Source organism: Hippoglossus stenolepis, chromosome 4 (genome assembly GCF_022539355.2).
Source record: "Hippoglossus stenolepis isolate QCI-W04-F060 chromosome 4, HSTE1.2, whole genome shotgun sequence".
Lineage (NCBI taxonomy): Eukaryota > Metazoa > Chordata > Actinopteri > Pleuronectiformes > Pleuronectidae > Hippoglossus > Hippoglossus stenolepis.
Window position 1 is genome coordinate 15,095,385 of NC_061486.1, and position 26,105 is coordinate 15,121,489.

General features: G+C 42.9%; 1 protein-coding gene across 7 annotated transcripts in view; it reads left to right on the forward strand.

Moving 5' to 3' along the window:
• Positions 1-8,178: 8,178 nt before the first annotated feature.
• Positions 8,179-26,105, forward strand: part of mecom (MDS1 and EVI1 complex locus) — a 140,135-nt gene continuing 122,208 nt past the window's right edge. For all 7 annotated transcript variants that reach the window (XM_035155191.2, XM_035155192.2, XM_035155194.2 and 4 more), the window contains exon 1: positions 8,179-8,428. In XM_035155191.2, coding sequence (XP_035011082.2) covers positions 8,392-8,428 — 37 coding nt within the window. In that variant the 5' untranslated portion in view covers positions 8,179-8,391. The remainder of the gene's footprint in view (positions 8,429-26,105) is intronic.

Below are 26,105 nucleotides of genomic sequence, written 5' to 3' on the forward strand. Positions count from 1 at the left end.
TGTCACTATCTGTCACACCATGTTCTGTCACCCATGGAAGGTGGCATACATGTGGATAATGAGTTAGATATGTGACCTTTATTGAATTTGCTTTAATGCTACTTATAAAAATAAAGAAAAAAAAGTTAGATAAATCCATTTATCAATGATGCCCACTGTCGGACTTAATGATGAGTCAACTCATCATTTAACATAAATACAAGACGAAGGAAGGCTCACATTTACTGTGTATTTAAAGTCAACTTTATTGTCAATTCTGCCATATGTACAGGACATAGACGAGATTGAAAAGCTGTTTCTCTCTGATCCCCAGTGTAAACGTATAGGTACACAGAACATATACTTACGCAAAAACAGAACATATAAGTATGTAACATAGTAAGTACTCAAAACATAGTACTCAGTACAACATAGAATACAGTCCTAAGGCACACGGTGGATAGGATGAGAGAGGTGCAAAACCTGAATAGTGCAAAAATGGATTTAGAATACAAAAATACATTCATGATTGTCACTGAATTACTGGTGAGATTGCTGCACTGATGGCTGCATGATTGCACTGATATCCCTGATTCCTACACTGAGGATCACGTGATTTTCATATTCTTGGTACTCGACACTTCCACCTTGTGGACGTTTCGCGGAAGTGCGCCACCTTTGCTTTCTGCACATGGAGTCTGCTCATTGTGTGTTGTTTATTGTCTGTTTACTGCAGTGCGAAAAACTAAATGCTGGTCTACACAGCCTGTGGGCCGGTGGTTTACACACTTTACGTGGTAATTTTGTTTTGTTGCACATACTATGGATTCACTTCTTTATATACATAATGAAACATAATGACAATAATGATATTGTCACTAAAAGATTCCACGATGAAAAGAGACTGATACACACAATGAGGTACATCTGTAGTTTCATTGTGGCAACATGTGAACGTTGAGGAAAAAACAAAACGGAAGTTCCCGCCCGGTTTCAAACCGAGGACCTTTCGATTGGGCGAACGTGATAATCACTACACTATGGGAACTGGTTGCCCCATGTCAAAGCATTTTGAATTTCCCCTTGGATCAACAACAGTTAGCTTCCGTATCTCCATTAAAGTACACTACAGTACACCATGGTACACTTCAGTTCAACAAAAGTATCATTACAATTATGTACAAATATGAACACGTCTTCACTGATTATGTGTGTGTTTACGTTTGTCGTCTTGATGTGTGGCTACGTTTAGACAAGTGAGGATCACAGAGGCTAAAGGCTAAAGTATCAATAATATACAAAACAACAATATAAGACGCGTTTTTTATTTCTCCTCAAGGAGTTTCCCATTAAACGAAAACGTCTTTGATGCATAAAAATAGGGTTAGGGCCACAGAATGTTCTCCCTGAGGAAACTAAGAAGTAAACTCGAGGAAACACAGGCCTACCCCTGTACTCGTCGCTCTGCTGGTTCTCCTCCTCGTTCCTGGATGAAGAATAAACAGGTATGTTCCTGGTTCAATGCTAAACCTCATCATCATCATCTGTGTCTTGGATTGTTTTCACTCTTCACTGTTTTAACTCGTGAGCTGGTTTCACCAATTGGCTGCTACTGAATTGATTAATGACATGAGGATATTCACATGAAGCCCCTGTCTTCAAAACCCTTGACGCATGGTGGACTCAAAGATTAAATACACTCCACAACAGCAGAACTTTGACTTTAACATCTGCACACACAAAGGTGTAGCTTCTCGGATCAGGTGTGTTAGCGTTAAGGTGAAGAAGCTAGTTGAGGCAGCAGGGGCTGTAGCTCAAGTAGTGGCAGTGGCAGCTGTATAGTAATCTAGAGGTTGGAAAGTGTGCTGATCAATCCCACTTATTCATTATTGACTTGGATTTTCAATTGTAAATACTTTTAAGCTGTTCACGTACAGTAAAAAATAAAGAAGAAATTAGTTAAAGTCAGATCGACTGCAGGTCTGCATCAGCTACTTTATGACATTGAATAAGATGTTCAGCCTCCTGATCTTTTACTTTGAAGGCAAGCCATTTCTTTTTCTGTATTGTACGTCTTCATTTCAGTTTACCGCGTTTAGACAACACCCGCTATCGAACAATAAGCTCACACCCATCAACATTTATGTGCATACACCAAAGAATGAAATTAGCCAAACCATCCTAAAGTGACATTTTATATGCAGATGAATTATGCTTCATGCATCAGCTTACTGTAATTATCAGCTTACAATAATACCTGGAAAAGCAATTTGTAATTGTATTGATAAAAAAATACACTTGCTGCACATGGTGTTTTGTTGACTCTATTTCCCTCGTCATTATCCTGAGCTAAACTGATTAAAGAGTTGCAGAGCTTTTTTATTTTGAAATGTTGTGAACTCGGGTCTGAAGATTGCGTCGATGGCTTAACAGACCTCTGAAATAGCCGACATGCAATTTGTCAAAAACTAGTACTTCATAAAATCATTCAAACACACATAGACACACACGTGAACAGTGATAAAGCAACTTCAGTTTTAATTTATGACAAAAATTAGACTACAAAATCTTCACTGCAGATAAACCAGGTAGGATGATCACATGGTTTTCTAACTTCACTCTGCACAATCGACTGTTTATAAAATTGCTCTGCACACAAACAACACAAAAGTGACAGTATAATTGCAGAACTGTTTGAGGAGGACTCACTAATGACAAGGAATAATTCTGAAGTAGCTCCAGAGCATTAACACAGCCCGAGCTGTCAGCATATTCCAAGCAGGCAGGTGTATAATGGGTACGGCACTAGTATGATACAATTCTTACACTTACAATAAATAAATACATGTGCATTATTTTCTGACAGTAAATAATTTTCTTTAATAGCTACTGAAGGGTGAACATATGGCCACGTCTCTGCCCACACCTCAGCTGACCATAAAAATACTGTCAACATAAAAATACAGATGTTGCCAATAACACTAATGGTGCAGCTCATGTCCAAAGTGTCCCAGGAGGCCGTATGATAATGTGACAGTGTGCATACTGGCGATGACTGATTTTGTCTTGGGTGTGCAGTCCCTATACAATATCATCTATTAGTTAAAGTGTTAGGCTCCCTTAATAATGCTAACAGGAATGAAAACTTTGGTGCTGGGGTTTTCTATTGACTATTTTGCTTTGTCTACATTTAAAATAAATACAGTGTCACTGGCGTCTGGAGAAAACGAGGCCCTCTGCTGCATTCCCTCTCCTGTGGACACTCTCCGTCTCGTCTTGTTGAGGTCAGGTAAGTAGGACTCACCCTGTGCATCGCAGATATCTCAGGAGACAGACGATGTTAAATATCATAGATCTTGTGGCAACCCCTCAATTCATAAAGTCAACGTCCATATTGTTCACACCGAGCCATTTATTGATTTTCTTTTTATCTTGTCTGTTTCAAGTTCAATCGAACAGTGTCCTAAGCACTCAGCCACCGTTGACTCGTTTTCTCTTAATATGTCCCGAGCATCCCATCCATCTGGGTTTTTTTAATTGCCCTGCAACCGGGAACCTGACGAGGATCCCACTGTCTGCTGTTACTGGAAACGGAGATAAATAAACTTGATCGACTGTCCCATTGATTACTTGTCACATCTCTCTGATACTGGTGCAAGGGGAGCATCAGTGGAAATTGATTGGGATGCGTTTGTATCTTTAGTCTACGTCTCGGGGTACACGCCCTTCTCATCAAGCACCCCTCAGAGATAAATATGTCTGTGGCCAACACCAGCCCTATCAATACTACTTCCACAAATTGTCTCAGGAGCGCATCGTAATCTGTCTCCCAGGCCGGGTACTGGGTCCAGAAGCTGTTGTTAAAATGCACTTTACTCCAGTAGGAACCAGAGCAGCTCATTAACCTGTCACATGTTACCTTGTGCTTTTGAATTCATTCACTTGATCCATACCAAGCCTTCAAATGATAAAACCCACTATTACTTAGACCTATTTTTTCTTATCTTTGCTGTTAGTCGTAAGGTGGGGGTATACGATGTGGCTGCAGCATTTCCAAGAATATTTATAAATTATTCATTGTTATTTCAATCTGTTATTTTGCTTATATTTATTGCTAGACATCATATAATTATTTATTTTTAAAGGGAAGAAACCGATTCCTCACACTACATATTAAACACTACTGGATAGTACCCACTAGAGGGCGCAATAGTATAAGAAGTTTTAACAACGACGTCGACCGTGTTTTCTCACCGCCTCTTCCTCATGTAGTAATATTTGGAACAAGCACTAATTCAGAGCCATATCGCATTTTGTGGTCACGGTGCTTCATGTTCGTGGTTCTTTATTGATTTTTGTTACTATATTATTTTGCAGGTTCAAATAACTGTTATAATCTGTTTGGTATTATAGCCATTGTGCGTCCTCCTGTTCAATCGCCAACAAATAACAGAAACATATATATTTTTAGAATGCTCACATTTTTTAGATGCAATTATTATTTTTTAAATTATCTTATTTTTTTTTATCGTAGTATTATTCAACCATATTTATGCTAAAGAACTAGCACTAGCATGGTTTATTGACAAAAATATCTTCTCTTGTTTGAAAATAAGTGTAGAATCGTTATTATGTGATGGTATAAAAAATAAAGGCATCATTGCATTGTATTAGTATAGAATAAATATGGGATAACACCATTTTAAAATAAACCAAAACACATTAATGCATGTAGACCTGTTTTTTTTCTTGGGTTGTCTCAAGCTTTTATTGAAACATGATGGAGACGTTAGGTGGGTCAAATACATCTGTCTTTAATTTATTTGATATCTTTTGCCATCGCAGTGTCTTTTTCACTTTGCTCTTAAGGATTTTCCTTCACCTTGAAAATGACCAGGCTTTTAAAGCATGACTTTTATCCAATTTCCCCATGATGTCGCACTCATTTTCAATTCACAAAAATAAAACATACAAATAAAACAAATAATAAAAGTTAAAGGTGTGTGTTAAATCAAATTGGCTGTCATATATTATACCTCATCTTTTACTCTATAGCAATATCATTATCTTCTTCTTTTTTTTTTTTATAATGGGAATAACAACACCTTGGCCCAGAGAGAATGAATTATTTTCTCCACCTAAGTATTTAATATTTTATTGCATTAGCTGGTGGAAGCTGCGTTTGATTGGGTCGATAATTCTCCACACAGGGGCAGCATGCACTGAGCCAAACACCTCGTTCTCACGCTGCACACATGTAACAACAATTTTTATAAAAGCAAGAAATCATTGCACTATTATATTCGCCGGGTCGGTGTAATAATGCACAGTAAAAAATCAAACACTCACTAAACACGTGCTCCTAACGTTACAGTCTGAAATGTAGCAGCTACAGGCCCATGGTATTCAAGGGCCAGGAAACAATGTGGGCCTCAAGTGATGAAATTTATATTTTCTATTAGTCATTTCATATATGTCTCTTTATGCCTATTATGGGCCACATTTTGTTATTATTAATAATGAGAAAACACGTGTTATATTTATTATTATATACATTTATAAAGTTTTAATTAAATACCTTATTTTTTGTTTTTCATAATTCGAAGACTACAAAGTCAATATTCCATTCATTTATTAGGTTTTTTGTTTCCAGGCTGCAGGTTCGCTTGGACAAAGCAGTGATAAATATCCCTGTTGATCACTTGATTGATTACCTTTCTTAAAGGTCACGCGGGCGCTGGTAATTTCCTTACGCCGGAGGCTCCCTTTTCACTTTTAGTCTGCGTCCGTGCGCAGCCCCAGTACGCACCGTGCTATTCCTTTAACCCCTTCACGGCTTCAGTCAAATCTACAACACATTCATTTAGTTGGAATGAAGATTATTAAAATACATGTGCGGTACAGAATGTGACTCGTTCGTTAATAGCTGGTGTTTGTTTGCGAATTTGACCCTCAAGTGCAAAAGTGAGGCACTGTTGTTTTTAGTATATACCCACATCTGGGTCTCGAACCCAATTAATTTCTAATAATTACGCGGCACGGGGCTGCGGGGATGTGCGCGCCGCTCCGCCCTGCCACCGGGTTCAGCGTGTCATAATAAAATATGTAGAGGGTGGGGGTTGGGAGAGAGAGAGAGAGAGAGGAGTGAGTTATTGTGGTGAATGAAAACTGTTTCCATTTAGTCTAATTGAGCGCGCCGCCCCAAGCCCTCTCTCTCTCTCTCTCTCTCTCTCTCTCTCTCTCTCTCTTTCTCTCTCTCTCTCTCTCTCTCTCTCTCTCTCTCTCTCTCTCTCTCTCTCTCTCTCTCTCTCTCCGTGTGTTCGTGCGCGCCACCCTCTCGGGCACGGCGCAGCTCATTTAATAGCAGCATTTATGTCATTACAGTGGAGGTAGGGTGAGGTACGAGCTATAATAAAGCGTCAGTATTAACCTCTCTTCACTCGAGACAGTTAAATGGGGAACATCAGCTCCGGGACGTCCCAAAGTTTAGTTTAGTTAAGTTTAGTTTAGGACGAAGTTGAAATAGGCCATAAAACTGGAAAATTTGAAATAGGCTATAAAATTCAGTGGAAAAAAATAAATTTGCCCTTTTACGCAATTGTGCGTAAAAGAGTTCGTTACAAGAGGTTATATTTTAATTTACCACTTTGCACTGAAACTGTCCTTTATTTTGAGATATGGTTGAAATCATTTCCATCAGAAATAATTGTCATCTGTATGTTTCCTTTTTGTGCACAACGCACAGGGCGTATCTGCGTTATTGAAACATTACACGATGACATGCTTCGCTTCTGGTCAGCGGTTCTACCTGTTTGTTTTCTTCTTGACATTGCATGATGTCACGACTTCAATCAGTTTCAACACACTTTGGAATCGATGGCTCGAGTTCACAAGCCATTAGAGAGTTCATCTGCAAGGTCAGGGTGACTTCATGCGGATCTAATTAATTGCCAATTACTTTAATTATACCCCGTCCCTATTTAAGGACGTATCAACAGACTGCACCTTTATGATTTCGTTTTCTTCATGAATGTTGTGATAGAATGAAATGTAAAAAAAAATCCAGATCTTCCGTTTCTGTATCTGACTGCTGCTCTACTTTGCTGATATGACTCAGTCTCTGAATATGCCTCTATAAAATGTTGATGTGATAACAGCAGACATGCAGTGGTTTTATTGACTTTTTGTGCCTTGGATGGCATTTATGAGTGTGGCCCCTTTTTCAGAAGAATCCAGCGTGAAGAAAAAAGAAATGTTGATGCAGACATTATTTCACCCACTGAGATGAAGGTTTTGGTCGAGTCCTTTTTTTCTTTCTTTCTTTCTTGTTTGATAGATCCTTCCTCCTTCCATGTGAAGTCAATTAAAACATTCTTATCGAGTCCTCAGCAATTACCAAGTGATGAAATTTACGCACTGCAACCGAGAAGTCTCAAACAGGCATTAATGCTATAAGCACTTAAACTTATTAATAATTGTCAGCACAGAAAGAGAAAGATGGAGAGAGAGAAATAGAGGGGGAGAAGAAAAAAAAAACGGGGCACTCTCATACTATAGCTGTCAGTCGGGTGCCCAAGAGAGAAAGAGGGAGGGAGGGAGGGAGGGAGGAAGGAGGGGGGGACGTTTTTCCTTCATTTTCTATGCAATGCTCTGCGTAATGGTGAAAATACAAATAAAATATGTAACATTTTTGGCATCGGTGTGATTTGTGTGAACGGTGATGAATTGGACCATTTAAGACAGAAAATGTGCGCAACAAGGAATGAGGGCTGTTATAATTAACGTCACCGGCGATGTGTGTAAAACATATCACATATGACAAAGTATTGCACTGAGGGATCGGTCTTTAACACTTTGTTTTATTTTTCAAGAAAATAATGTGCGTGCATCATTGTGGTTCACTTGATTTCAGATGCTAAGATATTTCTCTGCAGTTTCATTTATTTTAGAAAAACCTGCACTGGATGCGTCTCCATTGCAAAGTTCCCTCATGCGTCAAATCAACAAGAGCGCACGACCGAATCTGAGGCTGCACCATCGTTGATCTTTTTCTCTTTTTTTTTTTTTTTTTACAGTGCATGCTCCGCTTTCTCACTCTGATAGTTTGAAAAGTTGCAGCTAAAGGCAGATGCATCTCCTCGATCCGCACACGCAACGTCTCCAGGTTAAAACAGCACCAGTGATAAATCGTCCCCAAACTTTTTCTGGCACTTGCTGCCCGGCACATTTTTCAGGGGGGCTGTGCGCATGTGCGAAGGTGCCCGGGACTGACAATGCTGGAGAGATAGCGCGTTTGGTTTGGATTGAGAAACCCAGAGAAAAAAGGGGGAACCACAGAGAAAAAAAAACAAAAAGGAGGAAAAAAGATCCGAGAAAAAATCCAAACAAACCCACGCCGAGAGACTGGGCAGCATGAGGTCCAAAGGCAGGGCACGGAAACTGGCCACGAGTAGGTGCAACATCCCTTTCTTTTTTTCCCCTTCTCCTTTTCAAACATGCCGTCTTAACATCTTACCTATCGCTGTTATCACCGCGTCTGCTTCTGCTACTTTCTGTAACCGTTTCATTCTCCTCCAGGCAAATCCGCACTTTCACGCGCAAAGAGTGACAGAATGGTGATGTTGTCGCGAAAGGAGAAGTGAGTGGAGGAGTGTAAACTTTAAAGTTGAGCGGAGCGATGGAGGAACTTTTGTTGCGGGGCGTCCGCTCCTGTATATTGGAATCGCACGGTTGCATGTAGTGGGCGCTGTAGCTTAACGTAGTGGGTTAAAATCCCCGTGTCCTGTGCGTCGGCAGTTTCATCGTATTAGCTGCCCGGTGCTGCAGCGCGTGGTGCTGCTGGTCTCTTCAGTTTTTTTTTTTTGCCGGGGGAGCAAGTTGGATTTTTGAAATACAGAAAGAAAGAAATTTTAGAAAAACCGATTGATGGAGAGAAACGAGGAGAAAAGGAGGATTTAGGCAGACGTGGTAAATGTTGCGGTGGAGGGGATCTTGTTTGTGAGGCATGCAGTTCGCTCCGAGCTCCCACGAATGCACCATGTGTGTTTGTAGTTAGATTTTATACCATTCTGGGAAAAAACAACCACAAATGCATATACTGTAATGTTTAAATTTATTTGTATGCTGCAGTGTTATATGTTGCTACACGTGGTTTGTTTTTTTTGCAGGACGCAGCTCCTCGCTCTGTTTGCAAAAAAAAATATATCATTCAGGATAAAACAATAACTTCAACTATCCAATTAGTTTTATCAAGTGAAGTGTAATATCGAAACACTCTCGTCATTAAATCGAGTTCATTATTTGGATCCACTATAATAAGTTATGCGAGATGATCGATAGAGCTGTTCATGCATTGATTTGCTGCAATAAATTATCAATAATTATATTGTGTTTTCTAAAGCTGCTCCAGTCTGCATGTTGTAGTTGTATTTTTCCTGTGATGGTTTGCATATATACATTTATCTGTTCTGTTGCCTTTCATTTGAATTTTGTCTAACACTAAAATGCACACTATATTAATCTGAAAAAAATTTGCAATTTTCTTTTTGAAAGAAATTATGCAGATATGTAAAAACAGAATGGCAACAATACAATGTAATGACCCAGGCCTGCAATATTTTAGTGTTTGCATAAAATGTTATTCAAAGCAGGTCAGGATTTTCACGAGTTTCAAAGACTTTCAGTTAGATCAGTGCTCAGTATTTACATTGTGCATGTAGTCCTGCATTTTATGCATTAAAAACAAAGACAAATAAAACAATATTTAAGAAAAACAGCAATGTGTGCAATAGCTGCAATGCAATGTCTGCACGTATTTGTACAGTTGATGCCAGCAAGCAGCAGGTTATGGAGAAGTTGTTACATGTGTTTGAATTGGTTTGGCCTCACAGAGATATCCGAGCTATAATAAAGACGTATTGATGCAGTTTAATCAACATATAAAGTGAGTGCTTTAGTGTGATTCTATTGAATGTGGTAGAGACATGAACGTGCACGCGAAAACACACACGCACGCATCGTCATCATCATCATCATCATCATCATCATCATGAGGAAAGAAACCACTTGTTTTTCTTTCTGTCTGTGACTGTGAAACACAACACTTTGCCTCGGAATAAGACTTTTTATTACCGTGCACAGAAACGCACCCAGAGGAGAACAAGCAACAACTGCACCATTTTCTGCATATTTGACAACCATTAAAGTCCTTCTGTGAATATGGCAGCTAGAACCTATTATTCGCTGTGTATTTAAAGATTATTATTCTCGGGATGGAGGGTCTCTACCTCTTGGGTCAGAATAGGGGGGGGTGTTGTGTGCGTCCTCTGGAGGAGCGGGCTCGCCCTGGCCCCCAGCCAGGTCTGCACAGTGTCAACAGTGAATATTTAAATTCCCAGACCCCTCATATGGGCTCTGCTGGTAAATGTGTTCAGTGTGTGTCCGGAGAAGTCGTGTTAAAAACGGGCATGTGCGGGAGGGCCTCCTTGCAAAACGGTCGTGTGATTTCCCCCCCCCCAAAAAAGGAGAGAGGGTGCATGTAGACGAGGTGATGGAGAGGTGGTAAACGTGAGTGATTGATGGAGGCTGAGCTGATTAGTCCAGATGTAATGTGGTGCGGCCGCAGAACTCGCGTTTGCTTCCCCAACTAAGTTTAGCCGAGGCGCGCACATGCGGGCCGCACCCCGCGGTGAATGAGATGGAGGGAGAGGAGGTGGAGGAAGAGGAGAACTTGGACGAGTCAAACTGCAGCTCGGTGAACAGGCCCAATTAAAGAGCCACTTAGCATATTTGTGTCCCAATAAAAGCGCTTTGATTATAGTGTGTTCAGAGGGCTTTGATAAATTGTCAGGAGTCATCTCAATAGCGATTAATCTCGCACGAGCCACTGGGACTAATAACTGGGATTTACGCATCTATATGTGACATGTAAATCAGAAATTTGGGATAATTAAAGGAGAGGTTCCATGACACATATTTTGGAAGCTTAACAAGTGGCAGTAGCATTGAAATCACATGAGTGTGTGTCCACAGGCCTGCAGGGATACACACGTTCATCTGATACACATTTTGTCATGTCTCCAGAAATGTTGTCATATATGCTTTACCTTTCAAATTGACGTCCCTGATTGGAAGGTGTTTGTGCATGTGTGCGCGTGCATGTGCGCGTATATGTGCGTGTGTGTGTGTGTGTGTGTGTGTGTGTGTGTGTGTGTGTGAGGCCTCCGGATCTCGCTGTCCGTCAGGGTCTCTCTCCTCCTCCTCTCCGCAGCCGAGGAGCGCGTCGTCCTCCTCACTTTGTGCAATGGGCCATGCATCCCGCGTTTGTCTGGCGGAGCTCATTAAAACGGTTAATAGATCGGCCCATTTAAAAGGTGAGAAGGAGCGGGCCGGCGCGAGGGAAGTGAAATAGAGGCCCCCCCCCCCATTAAACAGCCCCTTGTTGTCCCGGAGCGGAGCTCTTTGCCTCCGCAGCGCTCGGTGCCAGAGCTCCGTGCGCAAATGCCCCAAATCTCCCTCAGTGCACAGGCGCATGGGTCGAGAATCACTGGGGCCCACGACGGAGGTGACTCCTCTCTGTTCTGTTGGCTTATGTTAATGCTGCTTTGAGTTAGATTTTGAATGCAAATATAGAAAAAATATAAAGGCCCCTAATATATTTTTTCTTGCACTATAAGAGTGAAGTCTTAAATAGCAAACAAAAAAAATCTATTGGTTTGATTGTTTATTGTTTTTTTAAACTAAAGGGGCTATCACCACTAGGGTAAATAAAGATTTTAGATTTAACATTTCAATGCAACATTCAATAACTTAATCCCTTACTCTCCCCCCCCTTTTTTTTAGATTGTGTGTTTGCTTTAGATGACAGATTGTGCATGAAATGCTCACTTAAACTTGAAGGAACGCCACTTGTACCGCTGACACAAATGCTTGTTGTGTAAAAGGTTTCTGTCAGTACCTTTTTTAGAGGAGTTACATTTTTCCACTTCAATGTCATGGCCGCGGAACAATTATAGGATCTGTCTGCAGAGGTTGTGGAAGTGAGCAAGCACACTTCCAAACATGCAGCGCAGCATTTCTGCTTGTTATAATGGGACGGCTGCTGAATGCTTGTCAAACCAGGTGTAAAGCATGTCACGGACACGTATGCACACAGAAGCACATGCAGCCTTTGTGGGTGTATTAACTGTGTTCCGAGGTACAAGCGTATGTCTGTGTGTGTCTGTATGTGTGTGTTGGTGGGTTTTGGGTGGCGGGGGCAGGTTCACTGTGACCCAGGCCCTCTCATCTATCAACGCCCCCATCTGTCTGACATGTCGTCCACTTTCCTCCTCTCTTTGGTGGGGAGAAGGGTTCTTCTCCCCCCCCACCCCTCCCAAAAAATGCCCCTTTTTCGGAAGGTCTCTGATGTTAATGAGTCGTCCAGGACTCGGTCTCAGGGCTGTAAACACAGAGCTGATGAGGTTAGTGGTTTGTTTATGCACTGTTGTCACCCACTTGAAGGATGGCCCCATGTCCCGAGCAACTGGGGAGCTTCCAGGCCCCGTCGAGGGTCCCCTCTCAGGCCCTGACACAGCAGCGGCCCTGCCCCAGGGGCTTCTCTCCCGTCTCCACTCCCCTCTTATCCAACTGCACTTCTCCATCTCAGCCCATCATTTATCCGAGGAATTTCATAATGCTCGAAAAAGCACACGCACAAGCATTATTTTTTGGAACGCTGCTCCGGTGGCAGGTACAGAAAAAGTGAGTCTCTATGTAATTGTGGTGTCATTGAGTGTTGCGCTGATGGGTGAGGCGATAGCGTGTTTGTGTGTTGCATGTGTGGGGTGGGGTGGAGGGGGTATGGTGCAGCGATCCAGACAGGGCAGTGTGGGAACACCAAGGGATGGATGGAGGCAGGGAGGGTGGGAGGTGGCTGTGCAGCAACATGTCAAGCCTGGGAACCGCTGTGTGTTTACCACAGGGAAACCGTACCAACACAGAACAATGAGTGCGCCGTACCCCTTCTAAATAAAAAAAAAAGGCATTTCTGCTTTCTTCTCCCCCCCCCTAAAGGTCATGGAGTTAGAGATAGGGAGTCCACACAAAAGCCTCCTGTCTGTCGGCAGTCTGGTCTGGCCCAGTGCGGTGCCAAGGCTGAGGTCATTATCAACAGAGCGGTCCCAAGCTAAGCATATTTTCATAGATTGTGCTTGTGTGTGTGAGTGTTTGCTGGAAAGGGAGGCGAGGCTGCGCATGTGCTCATGTGGCTGGGCCGAGTGTGGACGTGCGATTTTCGGAGCGTATTTCACAAAACAAAAGGCCCTCTGCGGAGCGTTCACATCCACGGCATATGGCTGTCAAATTTGTGACGCGCTGCCATTTTCTCATCGCAAATTGGTCCGAGACAAATGACGTTTTTGCTGAGTTGAAAAGTTTACCCTCAACGTCAAACTGATTTGTGTCGTTATGATGTCTGAGAAGTTATAATGTCAACAGATTGCTGATGGTGCGGTTCGCCGGGGCTATTAATGGGCCGGTGCGAAGTTGGCGACTCCTTGGCGCGCTGTGAGAGGGGACGTCTGTTAGCTAATTAAAGAAACTCAATCATTTTATACTCCAATCAATTACCTGGTAGCAGGCGGTAGAAACAGGCCCGACACTCTGGCCTCATGTCTCACATCGGCTAACTACACTAAGTCACTTTACTACATTGTTTACTGCTTTTATGGGAACGAGGACTAAATAAGAGGCTTGATATGACTTCATGCTGACTGCCAATGTGTGTGTGTCCTACACTTTACACTAGACTGCAGATATAATGTCCGTTTTTCATGCAGTATGATCATTAACTTTTCAAATTCACCCCCCCCCCACCAACAGAATGGCATTAAGTGGATTTATCACTTCCATCCCAGTTGTCCATATCTCAACGACCCTTCAGCCCCTTTTGGATAACACCAATGTTCCTTTGAATGAATGATGAATATCTTTGTTCTGGCAGGTTCGCTAGAGTCACGTGTGTTTGCTTGTGGACGTTGCTTTTTAATCTCTCTCCCGGAGGATTCAGAACAAGAACAGTGGGTTTTTTTTCTTTTCTTTTACTCTTACACACTGGAGGCACCACATAGCTATAAACAGGAATTACCCAACAATCGCTTTGTGAATGTGGTGATAACAGTCTGTTCCAGCACTGCTCGGGGATCTCCCTGGGCGGAGCAGGCTGGCCCATAGGGATGGAAGGAGTGAGTGAGTGAGGGAGGCATGGACATAAACGGGGGAGCAAAACAAGAACATCAGGTAATGCCCATAGCGGAAGAGGCCGGACAGAACAGGGCGTATATAGTCTGCGAGCATTTATGTTTTTATGTACTGCCAGTATTCCTGTACACCTTTTTTATCTCTGCTACAACAACCACATCCCACCTCCCACCCTGAAGCTCATCAAGTGGTGACCGCTTGAGGAGATGCGATCAAAGGTGGGGCTTTCCAGATGAAGTCCACCACATCCGCCTGATTGGATCTGATAGCAGCTGTCTTGCCCAGGTTGTAGTTACAATGGGAAACAAAACAGAGGTGAAAAGCCATGACAAGCTGTGAATTCATTATTGTAGGTAAGAGAGTCAAAGGGTCAGTAAAGCCAAACTAGCAAGGTCTACATATATTGCAGGTGGTATTTTATTGTGAAACATTTGCCCGCCGTTGACGCTCCGCTGATATGAGCATCGCACAGTTCTTGAGCTTTTTTGGGCCAGATAGAGATCTAGTTTTCCACCATTAGTGAGGCATGAATCATCAATGTTCACCTTACTGTCCCACTCCCAATCCCATGTCTGAGAAAAGGAAACATCCCGTCCCTGTCCTGCAGAGATCTGTTCTTGATGAATTCCCCTCTGTGCATGGTGTGGGCCCGTGTAAGCCGTGCACCTTCTGTGTGTGCACGTGTGTTGTTGGTCAGCCAGGGTCGCAGCAGAGGAAAGAATGTGGCCGTGGATAGGAATGCAGGGCTGATTAGCGCTGCTTACCTGTAAGTGAACTGGACGTGCCGGCGTGTGATGAGACCGAGGAAACGAGGGAACAATAGGACAGTAGAGATTCCTTTCCACGCCGCATTCCAGCGATCCTGCGGACAGGGCCCCCCGCTCAGAGCTTTGATGAACCCTTCTCGCAGCTTCCTGGGATTGTCGCTCCTCCACAAACACAAAAACATGAAGCGGTACGCGAGCGGGGCCAGGGAAGAGAGAGCACGGCCCTCCTCAGGATGTCCTGTTTTGATTAGCGTTAGCATCCTAAAAGCACCATAGAAATATTATTCTAACACGGAGAAGCGCTCAGTGGTGACACATCCACTTCTTTCCACTCTCTGACCCCGAGGGTCAGATACACTACAATGAGCCAGGAATCAAAGAGGTGCTCCTCACCCAGTTATATGACTGAGGAAATCATGTGAGGAAAACACGGTGATTAGACGATAGGGAGAGATTTCAAGGCCTGTCAACAGGTGGATGTTTTTGGGCCGATGCTTTTAGAAACTTTTCAAGAAACACCTGACAATTTCTGAAGTGATTATTAAAATTTTAAATAAATGGTGGCATCTTTAAAAATTGCAAGGGTGTTTTTAGTAGAGATGGAAAAGGTTTCTAGAAATGCCTGTCTATCCAAGAATGAGCAGATATTCCTCAACGAATGAGAAGTGTGACTTTTAAGAGACAAAAATATTGAAGTGGCTCAAACACTGATGTAAATGATTATATGTTATAAATGTATTTAGTTCTTATTACCCTGTGAGATATTTTATTAAACTTAATTCCAGCGACTAACCTCTACTAACATACTAAGGCTTAACCCTTACCCTAACCCGAGCTGTTATTCCCAAGTCATGTTAGACATTAAAATAACTTTTATTCTAAAGAAACGTGGTCGATATCAGTTGCTAGATTAACTGAGGGTAGTCTGAAAGTAAGTGCTGTAGCAGTGTATTTTGAGCAGCAGTGTCCTCTTTCCACAGCCCCACACTACATCTTTCCTGTCTCCTGTGGAATCAGAGAGCAGTGAAGCATTGCAGCATGGTTTGTTGTTCTGCTGTTGCTTGAGGGCTTTAGTTTGACAGGAGGGCACCACTTTGTTCACCTCAGTGTCCAGAAGGGACCCCTGGGGGCCTCTGGGCCTGGATGTCTCTGTCAGGGCTGTGGCAGGAGTGGGGCAATGGGGGCCCCCGCTGCTCAATGGGTCAGCGGACAAGCTAATCGATTTTATCTCCGTTTCACACACCACGCCAAACCCCTACTGGCCTGATATTCACATGTTCACTGTTCAGAGGATTATGCTCCTTCCATCTTCTGTCTATCTTGTTTTTCTTTTTTTCTCTTTCAGTTTTTTCTTATTTCTCCCACCACATTTCTACTGCTTCTAATTTGTATTTCATTCGTTATGTTTTGTCTACAACCTCTCTTGCATTTTATCGCCCTCCCCCACTCTACCCCCACTTTTTTTTTTACTTTTGGAGGGAGCATTTTAAATTTAGCCTCCGTGCCCGTCTCCATGTTGGCGCTCCCCCTCGAGGGAGGCTGGTGGGCGGGCGGAGGAGCCCTTGTTTTCTCGGCCATTCCTCTGGATGAAGCGTTGGAACAAGGGAATGAAAGCTTTGGGAAAGGTCTGGAAACTTCCCATTCATCAGTGTAAGGAGATACTGCGCTGACAGTTAGCAGACGGCCGGCCAAGTACAACACGGGACAGCCGCGTGGGCCCGCAGCGCTCGGCTCAACAGACAGACAGAGCAAGACCAGACCAAACACCCCACTCATCTCTGCTCGAGGAAATAACATATGTTAGCATTTTAGGCATTTATTCTGATTCTCTTTGTCGGAGGGACTCAAGTGTGAACAGTAGAATAAGTGACTGATTATGGGGGCAATCATATCTAATATAGTAATAAAGAGGAGCAGGGGGCAACAATGTTTTAGTGCTGCAGACAAATAATGATCACATGCTGCCATTTAAGTAATGGAACAAACTGCGGTTAGGTTCAGTTTTTTTTCTGATTTGGCAAAATCAACAACTTTTTCTAGTTTGGGCCTAAAAAGGCATTGTAAGTTGTGTACTTACAAACCCTTTCACCATACACTTCCCATCAGCCACTGCAGCAAGACAGTTTGCATGCATGAATTCTGTAACCGCAACACGTCTATGCTTGAATCTTTATCGATTCTGATACTCTGATACAAATGCGGACATGTACCTGTACAAAGGGTGAGCGGAGACGGGACAGAAGATTGGCTGGGCAGTGCATGGTGGGACATTGCAGGTGTGAGCCTGTGTCTCTCTGCCCAGCCATTAATCGCTGCCATCTGACAGTTCAATCTACGAGGGACGGAGCGGAGCAGCCGGCTGGTTACCAGGGCAGGTCATTACTGAGCATGGAGGCAGCCAATCGCATCAGTGATCAATGACAAAGGCAGCAGAGGAGAGGAGAGCAAAAAGTGAGGGAGAAGTGGAGAAAGGTGAGCGAGGCGATGGAGATGTAAGAATGAAGGGAGAGGAGAGGTATGGCAGGATGAAGGCAGTTATGCTGCTGAAGGTCAGTTCTTGGTTGTGGAGTGGATGACAAACAGGCTGTCAGCCGCCAAGAAATGGAGATATTCATCCGATGCTGCACAACTTAAAATATGGGCCCCTCGCACGTGCACACACTTAAATGTGCACAGACACAGTCATTGCCATAGCAGCTTGATTGAGAATGCAGCAGGGGAATTTAGTGTGAGCCATTGTTTTATGAATTCCATATACAAGGTGTTGGCAGTCTGCGCTGCCCTTTTAGTGGTCGGTTTGGGCTGCGCTGTGGTAAAAGTAATGACTGACCGAATAAAAAAAAAATTCAGTTCATGAAAACGCCACAACTCCCCTGTGGCTCCGCCTCCACTGCCCACCGCGTTACCACGGGAACAGCTGCCATGGCGAGGACCGTCCGGCGGTGTTTACCCAGCCCCAAGAAGTCAAACACAGCCCTCCCTCCGACAGAGGGAATTCCAAACGCTTTACGACATTTATCATATTTCATTACCCAGCGAATGTCATTTTCACCTTCTCACCCATGTTTTTCCTCAGACTCTCTCAAAGAAAAGAAAAAGAAATGATGACGATGGGATTAATTGACGTTGTGGGTGACAGTATTTGGCCAGGGCTCTGGTAAAACAACAGGGGGATCTTTCGTTTTCTCCCCAGAGGCCTAGAATAGCAGAACTGGTCGTTTATCCTGCACTATCTCTCAGCAAATCCACTGGCCCTCTCTCCCAGACACAGATTCTCTCACACACACACACACACACGCACACGCACACGCACACACACGCACACGCACACAAAACACACACACACACAGGCCATCCCGTGTAGACACCACTGAGTGATGATGAGTCATTATAGAGAGGGTGCCCTTCGACCTCCTGCAGTCTTTATGGATCACTCTCTGGCAGAATCATATTCCCTAATGCCAAGTTGCTGTCCATCTGCCTGCCTGTCTGTCAGACGGTCAGGCCCCTAAGTCTCTCTCTTTCTCTTTCTCCCATACTCTCTCTCCCCTGAGTTTCACACACCAGTTCATCCCAGACATCTCCGTCTCTGTTTATTTTAATAACAAACAGGAAAAATATCTCCTTTTCCCATTACCAAATGTTTGAACGTGATAGTTTTCCTGTAGTCCGCGGTGAGAATAATGGGCGCAAGTGTTGATTTGTTCCAAGATCATTTTTAGATGAACTTGAGAACAGGCTTTCGAAAGTTGTCTGTTATCCAACGGTGCGGTATAGTTCAGATGAATTGCATGTATTCACCCTAACTTACCATGTACTGCAGTGTTGAGATTGGCATGCGCCATCACTTCAGTTGAATTCGCAGTAATCCAATCCACGTCTTTGCATGTAAGTGTTTTCTTCAACTCTATTTTCCTCGCTTGCATGCGATCATGGTAATTCATGCAGCGCAGCAAAGGGGAAGGCGGAGGAAAGGAGTCAGTTTGGATTTCTGCACGTCCTCTTCTCTTATTCAACGTTACTTTGTTAATCCAATACTACCACTATGCCAAAGGGTATTCTGTGCGGATCAGGCCGCTAATATGTTTGTTGTGGGCGCCAGCATTTGATCCTTCTCTCGACAAATGCAATTTGCTTGTCTTGATTTGATCAGCTACAGCAACATATTTCCGTGCAGGCGGGAGCATGTAAACCCTCCATACAAAAGGAGTTACAATGTCTTTTTTTGTGGGGTTTTTTTTGTGCATCTGCGAGAGAGGAAACTCTATTACAGGTGTCCTGGACCGCGGGGCCCTGCTGTCTCTGATGAAATGCTCTTTGGGTGTTAATGCAATTCTGATTTCGCCTAGTCTGGAGACAAGCCACCTCTGGGGTTTTAAAACTGGCTCTGAAAGGCAGAAAACAAAGTCTGGATCTGAACTGTGCAATTACAATGGTGGAAACTTTGAAGGGCACTTCCTGATGCAGCATAGTAATCTCCTTTGGGACACCAGAGAATGATGCTGTATAATTTTGGTGATGTTTTTGTGGAATAAGCTTTGTTATATGTATGCACAGAGCATGCGACTAAAGTGGCACTGTACACAGCCAGTGATATATGGTATGCCTTTGACATAGATTATACTGCAGGCAGGCTTTAGCTCTGGTGAGATGACAGCTGATGGAAAAAAAGGAAAACGTAGTTCTGAGGTAAGATACTTTACATTTACAGGTCTTTGTCTTTGAAATCATAACTACTTGAAACTTTTACAGTGGATGCTGCAAAAATTCACCAGTTACAAAACCATGCCTTCATCCCACAGCATACACCAGAGTTACTCTGCACGCAGAATAGCAGCAATATCAAACCAATGCTTTTCTCAAATGCAAAGCTGAGGTTATAACCAAAGTAATATCTGGGTCATAATGTGTATTAACTTTTGCTGTTAAATCACAGCAGTGAACGGCAGATGCCACAGCCACCAACTGTCGTCCATTTTCAACACCAGTCCGATGTAGAGCCCGATTATGATAATAAATAAAGTCTATGTAATAATATAAAAATCAATCAAATTGCACACACAGTTCCCTAAACATGCTTGATTTTTAAAAAAATTTTTTATCAAGATCCAGGAATTTTTCTCTGGGAAATGTGTGAAAATGTCAAAAAGGTCCTATCTCAAAATGTTACGGAAATTAAAATTGAAGTCCTGGATTCACCCATTGATTCAGATCTGCAGGGAAATTTAACGGGTTCTTTCCGTCCTGTAGTTTTTGTGTAACGCTGCTGACAAGCAAGATGAAGAAAACATAACCTCATTGGCGGAGGTAAAAACTATAAATTACGAATACACAGAACTTGAATTAAAAAAAACAAGCAACATTTTGAACAAAAAATGTAAATGCACATCTTTTCTGCATGGTTTATTGTTTAAAATAAAAGCTTTCATGTTGACAAATGCTAATATTTGAAAGGCTCATATCTGTCTTTTTATCAGCCAATGGATTAATAGGTCGGGCGCTCAGTATAACATCTATTTATTTCATGCCTAACATTAGACAATTGTGGTAATTGTTTTACCATTTGATAGTTCGAATGCACATTAAAGGGAAACCTCACCACAGCTGACCCCACATTTATATATCACTGAAAATACGACTGGCTCGCAAAACAAGTGACCCTTTTCAGCCCCTCAGGGTTCAGAGACATAGGCCCCATGCTACCTGTCACTCCGTCAGCCAGCCCAGGGCCCCACAGATCAAATACAGGTATGATTTATGTCCGCTGTCTCAGCCTTCACACTGCATGTTCTCCTGCACTGGAGCTGTTGGTCAAACCCAACTGCAGCAGTAATTTGTCTCCTTACATGTGTAGGAGGCGAAGGCCAAAGGTCAGTGAAATGAAAATGACCAGACCTGACTTAATTGTTGTATCTATTTGCAGTTTGCAGACAGGATGTCGGTCTGAAGGTCTATCTGTCTATTTGTCCATCTGTCTCGCTTCTCTCCCAGGCGCCATGTTTTGTGTCAGTGGGTCAAGACCCTCTGGCTGCAGTCGGCCATTATGGGCACTGATCTGATCCAGCAGGAGCACAGAGTTCACTGAGGGGGATCTCTTTTTGGCCAGATAGCATCACTTTCAGAACACACAGCCTAATTGAAAGGTTTTCTCTGGTTCCTCTGGACCTCTAATTGTGGTCCTGCAAATAAAGTTCCCTCAATAAAAAATGATTCGCTTCAGTTTGAATTATAATCAATATTTACCCATATTTTCCAAGTCTACCAAACCTACTTTTTCATCTATGACTTTTCAACACCATTATCCCTCCAATTTCCCTGCCAGCTTGGCACATGTGACAGGGTTAAGCCAGTAAATTGTGGAGAGAAATGCTTCCTGCGTGTAATTACATTTATCACATATAATTAGGAAGTTCTGCTCTGTCTACACGTGACGACCCTTGACCTTGAGTGGTGTTGCCAGACACCCAAACATGCGCGTCCAGAAGCTTCTCTGCGATGTGTCAGTTGTACCAGAATTTCAGATGAATCTGTCATAGTAAAACGCCATTTTATCCAGACGTACATTAGACTGGTCCCTTTGCCAGATTTTTATAACTTGACAAAGTTTTGGTCTGTTCATATTTGACCATTCACACCTGATTGGTGGACTATACAACGCAAAACGCCAAACCAACTTTATTGAAACTTTGTGTGGGGGTGGGACATGTGGCAGGAATGAAACCATACAATTTTTGCCACAGATCAAAGATAGATGTGATAAGGGGCCTGTTGGGCCTTGGCTGGGTTTTGTGCTCCAATGAGTATAAACAATGTCATATAGAACTGACTATATTTCTTAGCATTTTATAAGGTTGTTATAATGTTATAAGGATAAAAAAGGATTTTGTTTGAGAACTATTTTCTAAGTATCTTTACCATGGCGAAATGCTTCACTGCAGAAGAGGTTGTACATGCCTCTAGTTGTGTTACTATAGGTTTACTACAGTAACCCTTCAGTAAGTCTTAAGCTAACTTGGGCTCACACAGTGAAGCCCTCTCTATTTGTTGATTCTGTGTGAAATACAGCCGTACGGCTACACTCTGCTAAGTATTTAAGCCCTTCTCTAAATCTTGGTCTTTCTTTCTCCCTTTGTTTCCTTCCCTGCATCTTTCTCTCCTTCTGTCCATTGCTCTGTCATTTGTTCTTCCTTTTCCTTTGGCTTGTACCCTTTTTGTGTTATAATTCCCACCTATTATTTCTGTCCGGGGCCCTCATTAGTCATGTCCCTGTCAACCGCCAGCTGCAGACGTGTACACACACACACACACACACACAGACGAAACCGCACAACCGCACACATTCTTGCACATGCACAGGTATGGAAGTCATCAAGGCAAGGTCAGAGGTCTGCCTCATTACCCAGCTCCAGTGAAAACTTGGTGTGTTTTATGCACTGGTATCAGAAAGCAGGAGGAGGGAAATGAGGGGAGGAAGAGGGGGGGTGACATGGGGAATAGAGAGAGCAAGATAATGAAGAGGACTGATGTGATTTTAGGAGAAGAGAGAAGGAGACATTTACGTGAAAAAAACCCTTTTCTGTCTTCGTATCACCTGTTGTACCGATCAGTGCAGCCACAAGAAGGCACATTCTTTGTTTAGGTGGAAGGTAGAATTGATTGATTGACACACACACACACACACACACACACACACATAGTACATAGAATTGGAGCCTGCGTGGCATATGATACGCTGACATGTGACAGAAAGCAAACCAGGAGTATGTGTGCATGTTCAAGTTCAGAGAGGTCAGAGAGGTGTCTGTGTGTGCTTGAATGTGTGTGTGTGTGTGTGTGTGTGTGTGTGTGTGTGTGTGTGTGTGTGTGTGTGTGTGTGCTAGAGGGAGTGTGGGGGTGGGAGTGTCAGCTGGGACCAGTCAGGGGGACACTGGTGATGCAGACTGACGGGGGACATAAACACTCAGTCGTACGCTGAAGGGGCCCATTGTCTCAATCGCCGCCATGCCAGGCTCTCTGTGTAATGGAACGATCGCTCTCTGTATGTTTGTCTAATTGCCCAATCTGTCTCTCTGTCCCACCGCCTGTCTGTCTGTCTTCTGATATGTCTATCTCACTGTTTGACTGGGCCTTTTTGTCCCCCTCACACACTGCTTCATTTCTGCCCACACATGTGAGGCATGTCCGCTGGATGATCTGCCGGCTCCTGGGTCAATGTTTCTAATTTTTTGTGCGGCAGCCAACCTGTGTTTTTCTGCTTCTCCTTGTCCAGTCAGTAATTCAACGTATAATGACACACTGCATGTCTCAGCACTTCTTAAATTAAAGGAGAATTCTGAAACGCACAAAAACAAAACACAACAATAGGCATTACACGTTAGCTTTTTCTGCTCCTCAGAATTGACAAAACTTTTGTGTTTTTATTACGAGCCTTGTTAGCGGCAGGTGGAACTGTTAGCAAGTCCGGTGGTACGGAGCATGCGAGGGAGTTATTAGCTGTGGGATTTGGGAGCCGCAGCTGAGAGCCCAGAAAGGAGGCAAAGGTGTGCGGAGGATATGAGATGTTTGGGGTCGAGGTGCAGGGACTGTGATGAGGTGTATGAGATTAATGGGAGTAAGAGAGGGGGGCAAGAATAAGGGGTGAGGTGCTGAGGACATGTCGAACGGTTGTTAGGGATTTGCATCTGTGTTTCTGTGTTTCTGTGTGCGTGTGTGCGTGTGTGTGTGTGTGTGTGTGTGTAAGAACGCACACACATTCGTACTGGCTGCACTAAAATTTTCCAGTCACGTTCTCACCTGGATTTCAGATCCTTAACCCGACGTCCTGCAAGATCAACTCAAAGCCAGACTGTTTTATTCATTCCCCAGTAAGATTTCCTTCAGCAGCAGAAACGTGTGTCAAACAAAGGAGAGGGACGCAGAGACAGAAAGTATTAGAACTTCTCGGTTCGCAAGTATGGAGGTGTTTAGAGGAGGCCAAAGTTCATCCATGTCTCTGGGCTGTTTTATGTGTCTGCTGCCACTCTCCATCTCAACGCCGAACGGCTTTCACCTTCTGTCTTCTCCCAGTTAAATACGTTTTTTAATAGAAAATTCGGCTAACCACACTTTATTAAAGTATGCATTTAAAAGTCTATATTTAAAGTATTTATTTAAAGCATGTAGGGCGTTGATAATTAACATTTTTAAGCAATTTTTAACAGGTTTAAAAGTGACCACATCCCTTGAAAAGTATATATATAGCCCCGTTTATGTTCTATACACTTTCAAATGCTTCCAGGTGCTTTTTCAGCAACACACACACACTTTTGCCCAAGCTCATTTTTCTTTCTCCTTCCTTCTTTCGTTTTCTTTTCTTCACACAGTCACCAGCTCGAGTTACTGGCACTGCCATGTTTAGAAACAGAGGCGCATACAGAGGGCTGAACTGTAGTAATAATCCAATTAGAATAATAAGTAGCCCTGTGATTGGCACTTCAGTCAAACACTGAAGGGGCTTTTACGGCCATGTCTCTTGAAGGACATGCTTCCGTATGCCGGCCTCCTGTTTGCACACATGAACACACACTCACACTCACACAGATGTCTACTTCAGTGGCTTCTCTCTCTCTCTCTGTCCGTATAGTCCGCACACAGTGTCTGTTTATTGTAGATGAGGTGTGGATGTTTATACACTCTGCGGAGCAAAGCAAACCAGTCCGAAGTGTGAGGTGATTCTCAAATAATCCTCCTCGTTCTCTGGCACATCCACACCGTGTCGTCCCTACTTGTGTTATTTGTTCATTTTGGCCCCATCAATTTACTCACTCCCGCAGAGAGAGAGATTCTAAATAGCTTACACATCTGGATTACCTGACTAATAGAATAAAGTTAGTATCTTGAAGGAATCTTGAACTTCATCTCTAAATTCACGAGTTTTCTCCTTTTTTCCTCCTGTTTAAATATGCATAATAAATTCAGAGCCAGTATAAAAGATGCAGTGAAATAGATATATGGTTTATATCTTTTTTTTAAATGCATATGGAGCACTGACATATCGTTGACATATCTCACACAACCTCCCACTTTTAGAATGGCTCGGGCTCTGGAAGTAAATTTCACATTCATTTTCTCCATTAACTGTTCAGAAAATCTTTGAAAAAAAGTCTGGAAAGGGGTCGACCAGCTACAAGTTGAATCGTGAGCATAAAACATTTGATTTTGAGCAAAAATACCACCAAAATAAATTGGAAAATGGAAAAAAGGTAAAGTTTCAAGACTGTACATAACTATTTTAAGAGTGAAGGAACCACGCATCCCATAAATCATTGCAAATGATGCCTCTCCAATGACTACTAGTGCTTCTTCTTGAATTTAACCTTGTAGTTATTTTCACTCCTTTGGACTTTCATCAAACATCTCTAAAAAACTGCAGCATGTTGGAAAAAGAAATGATGGTTATACATAATTAAACATAATGTTATGCTGAATGATCCCATCGACCATGGTATCAGCAAGATCCGCCTATCAGAGACGTCGCTATTACACCTGAGAATTGTGGGTAGGGTAGTACTTCTTGACACTGCAAATTAAAAGTTGAAATACAAACTTGTGGCTTTTACAGAAACATATATCATCGTTTCACAGTCACGTAGCTTGTGGTAAGTCTACCTTGTATGGTTACAGTATAATGGCTGAGAATCAAAAGCTTTATTCAGAAAATGCTTTCGCAACCACGCTGTTGAGGTCTATGATAATATCTATTCTTGTTTGTCACCACAATAAAGTATAATGATAATAAAATGTATACTTTTATTCGCATTTAAGTGACAATCAGTTGTTCTCAATTTCATAAAAGGTCTTTCAGCGCTTTGTGTCCTCACAGCACATCAGGGCCCAGGAGGTCACAGAGGCAACAGTGTATCATGAAATCAAAACAAATGATTTTGTGTAGATGTCTTTTCGCACCCTCGCTTCTTTTTTTTTTTTTCTTCCCTCCAGAAGCCTGCGTATTAGCGTTTGTATAAATACATCATAGAAACACACACAATGGCCAAGGAGGGATGGATGTCAGTGGTCAGAGCAGATAAGAATGACAAAGCTCTACACTAAGCCACGTCACCAGCAGGCCTCTCACCTGCCTGT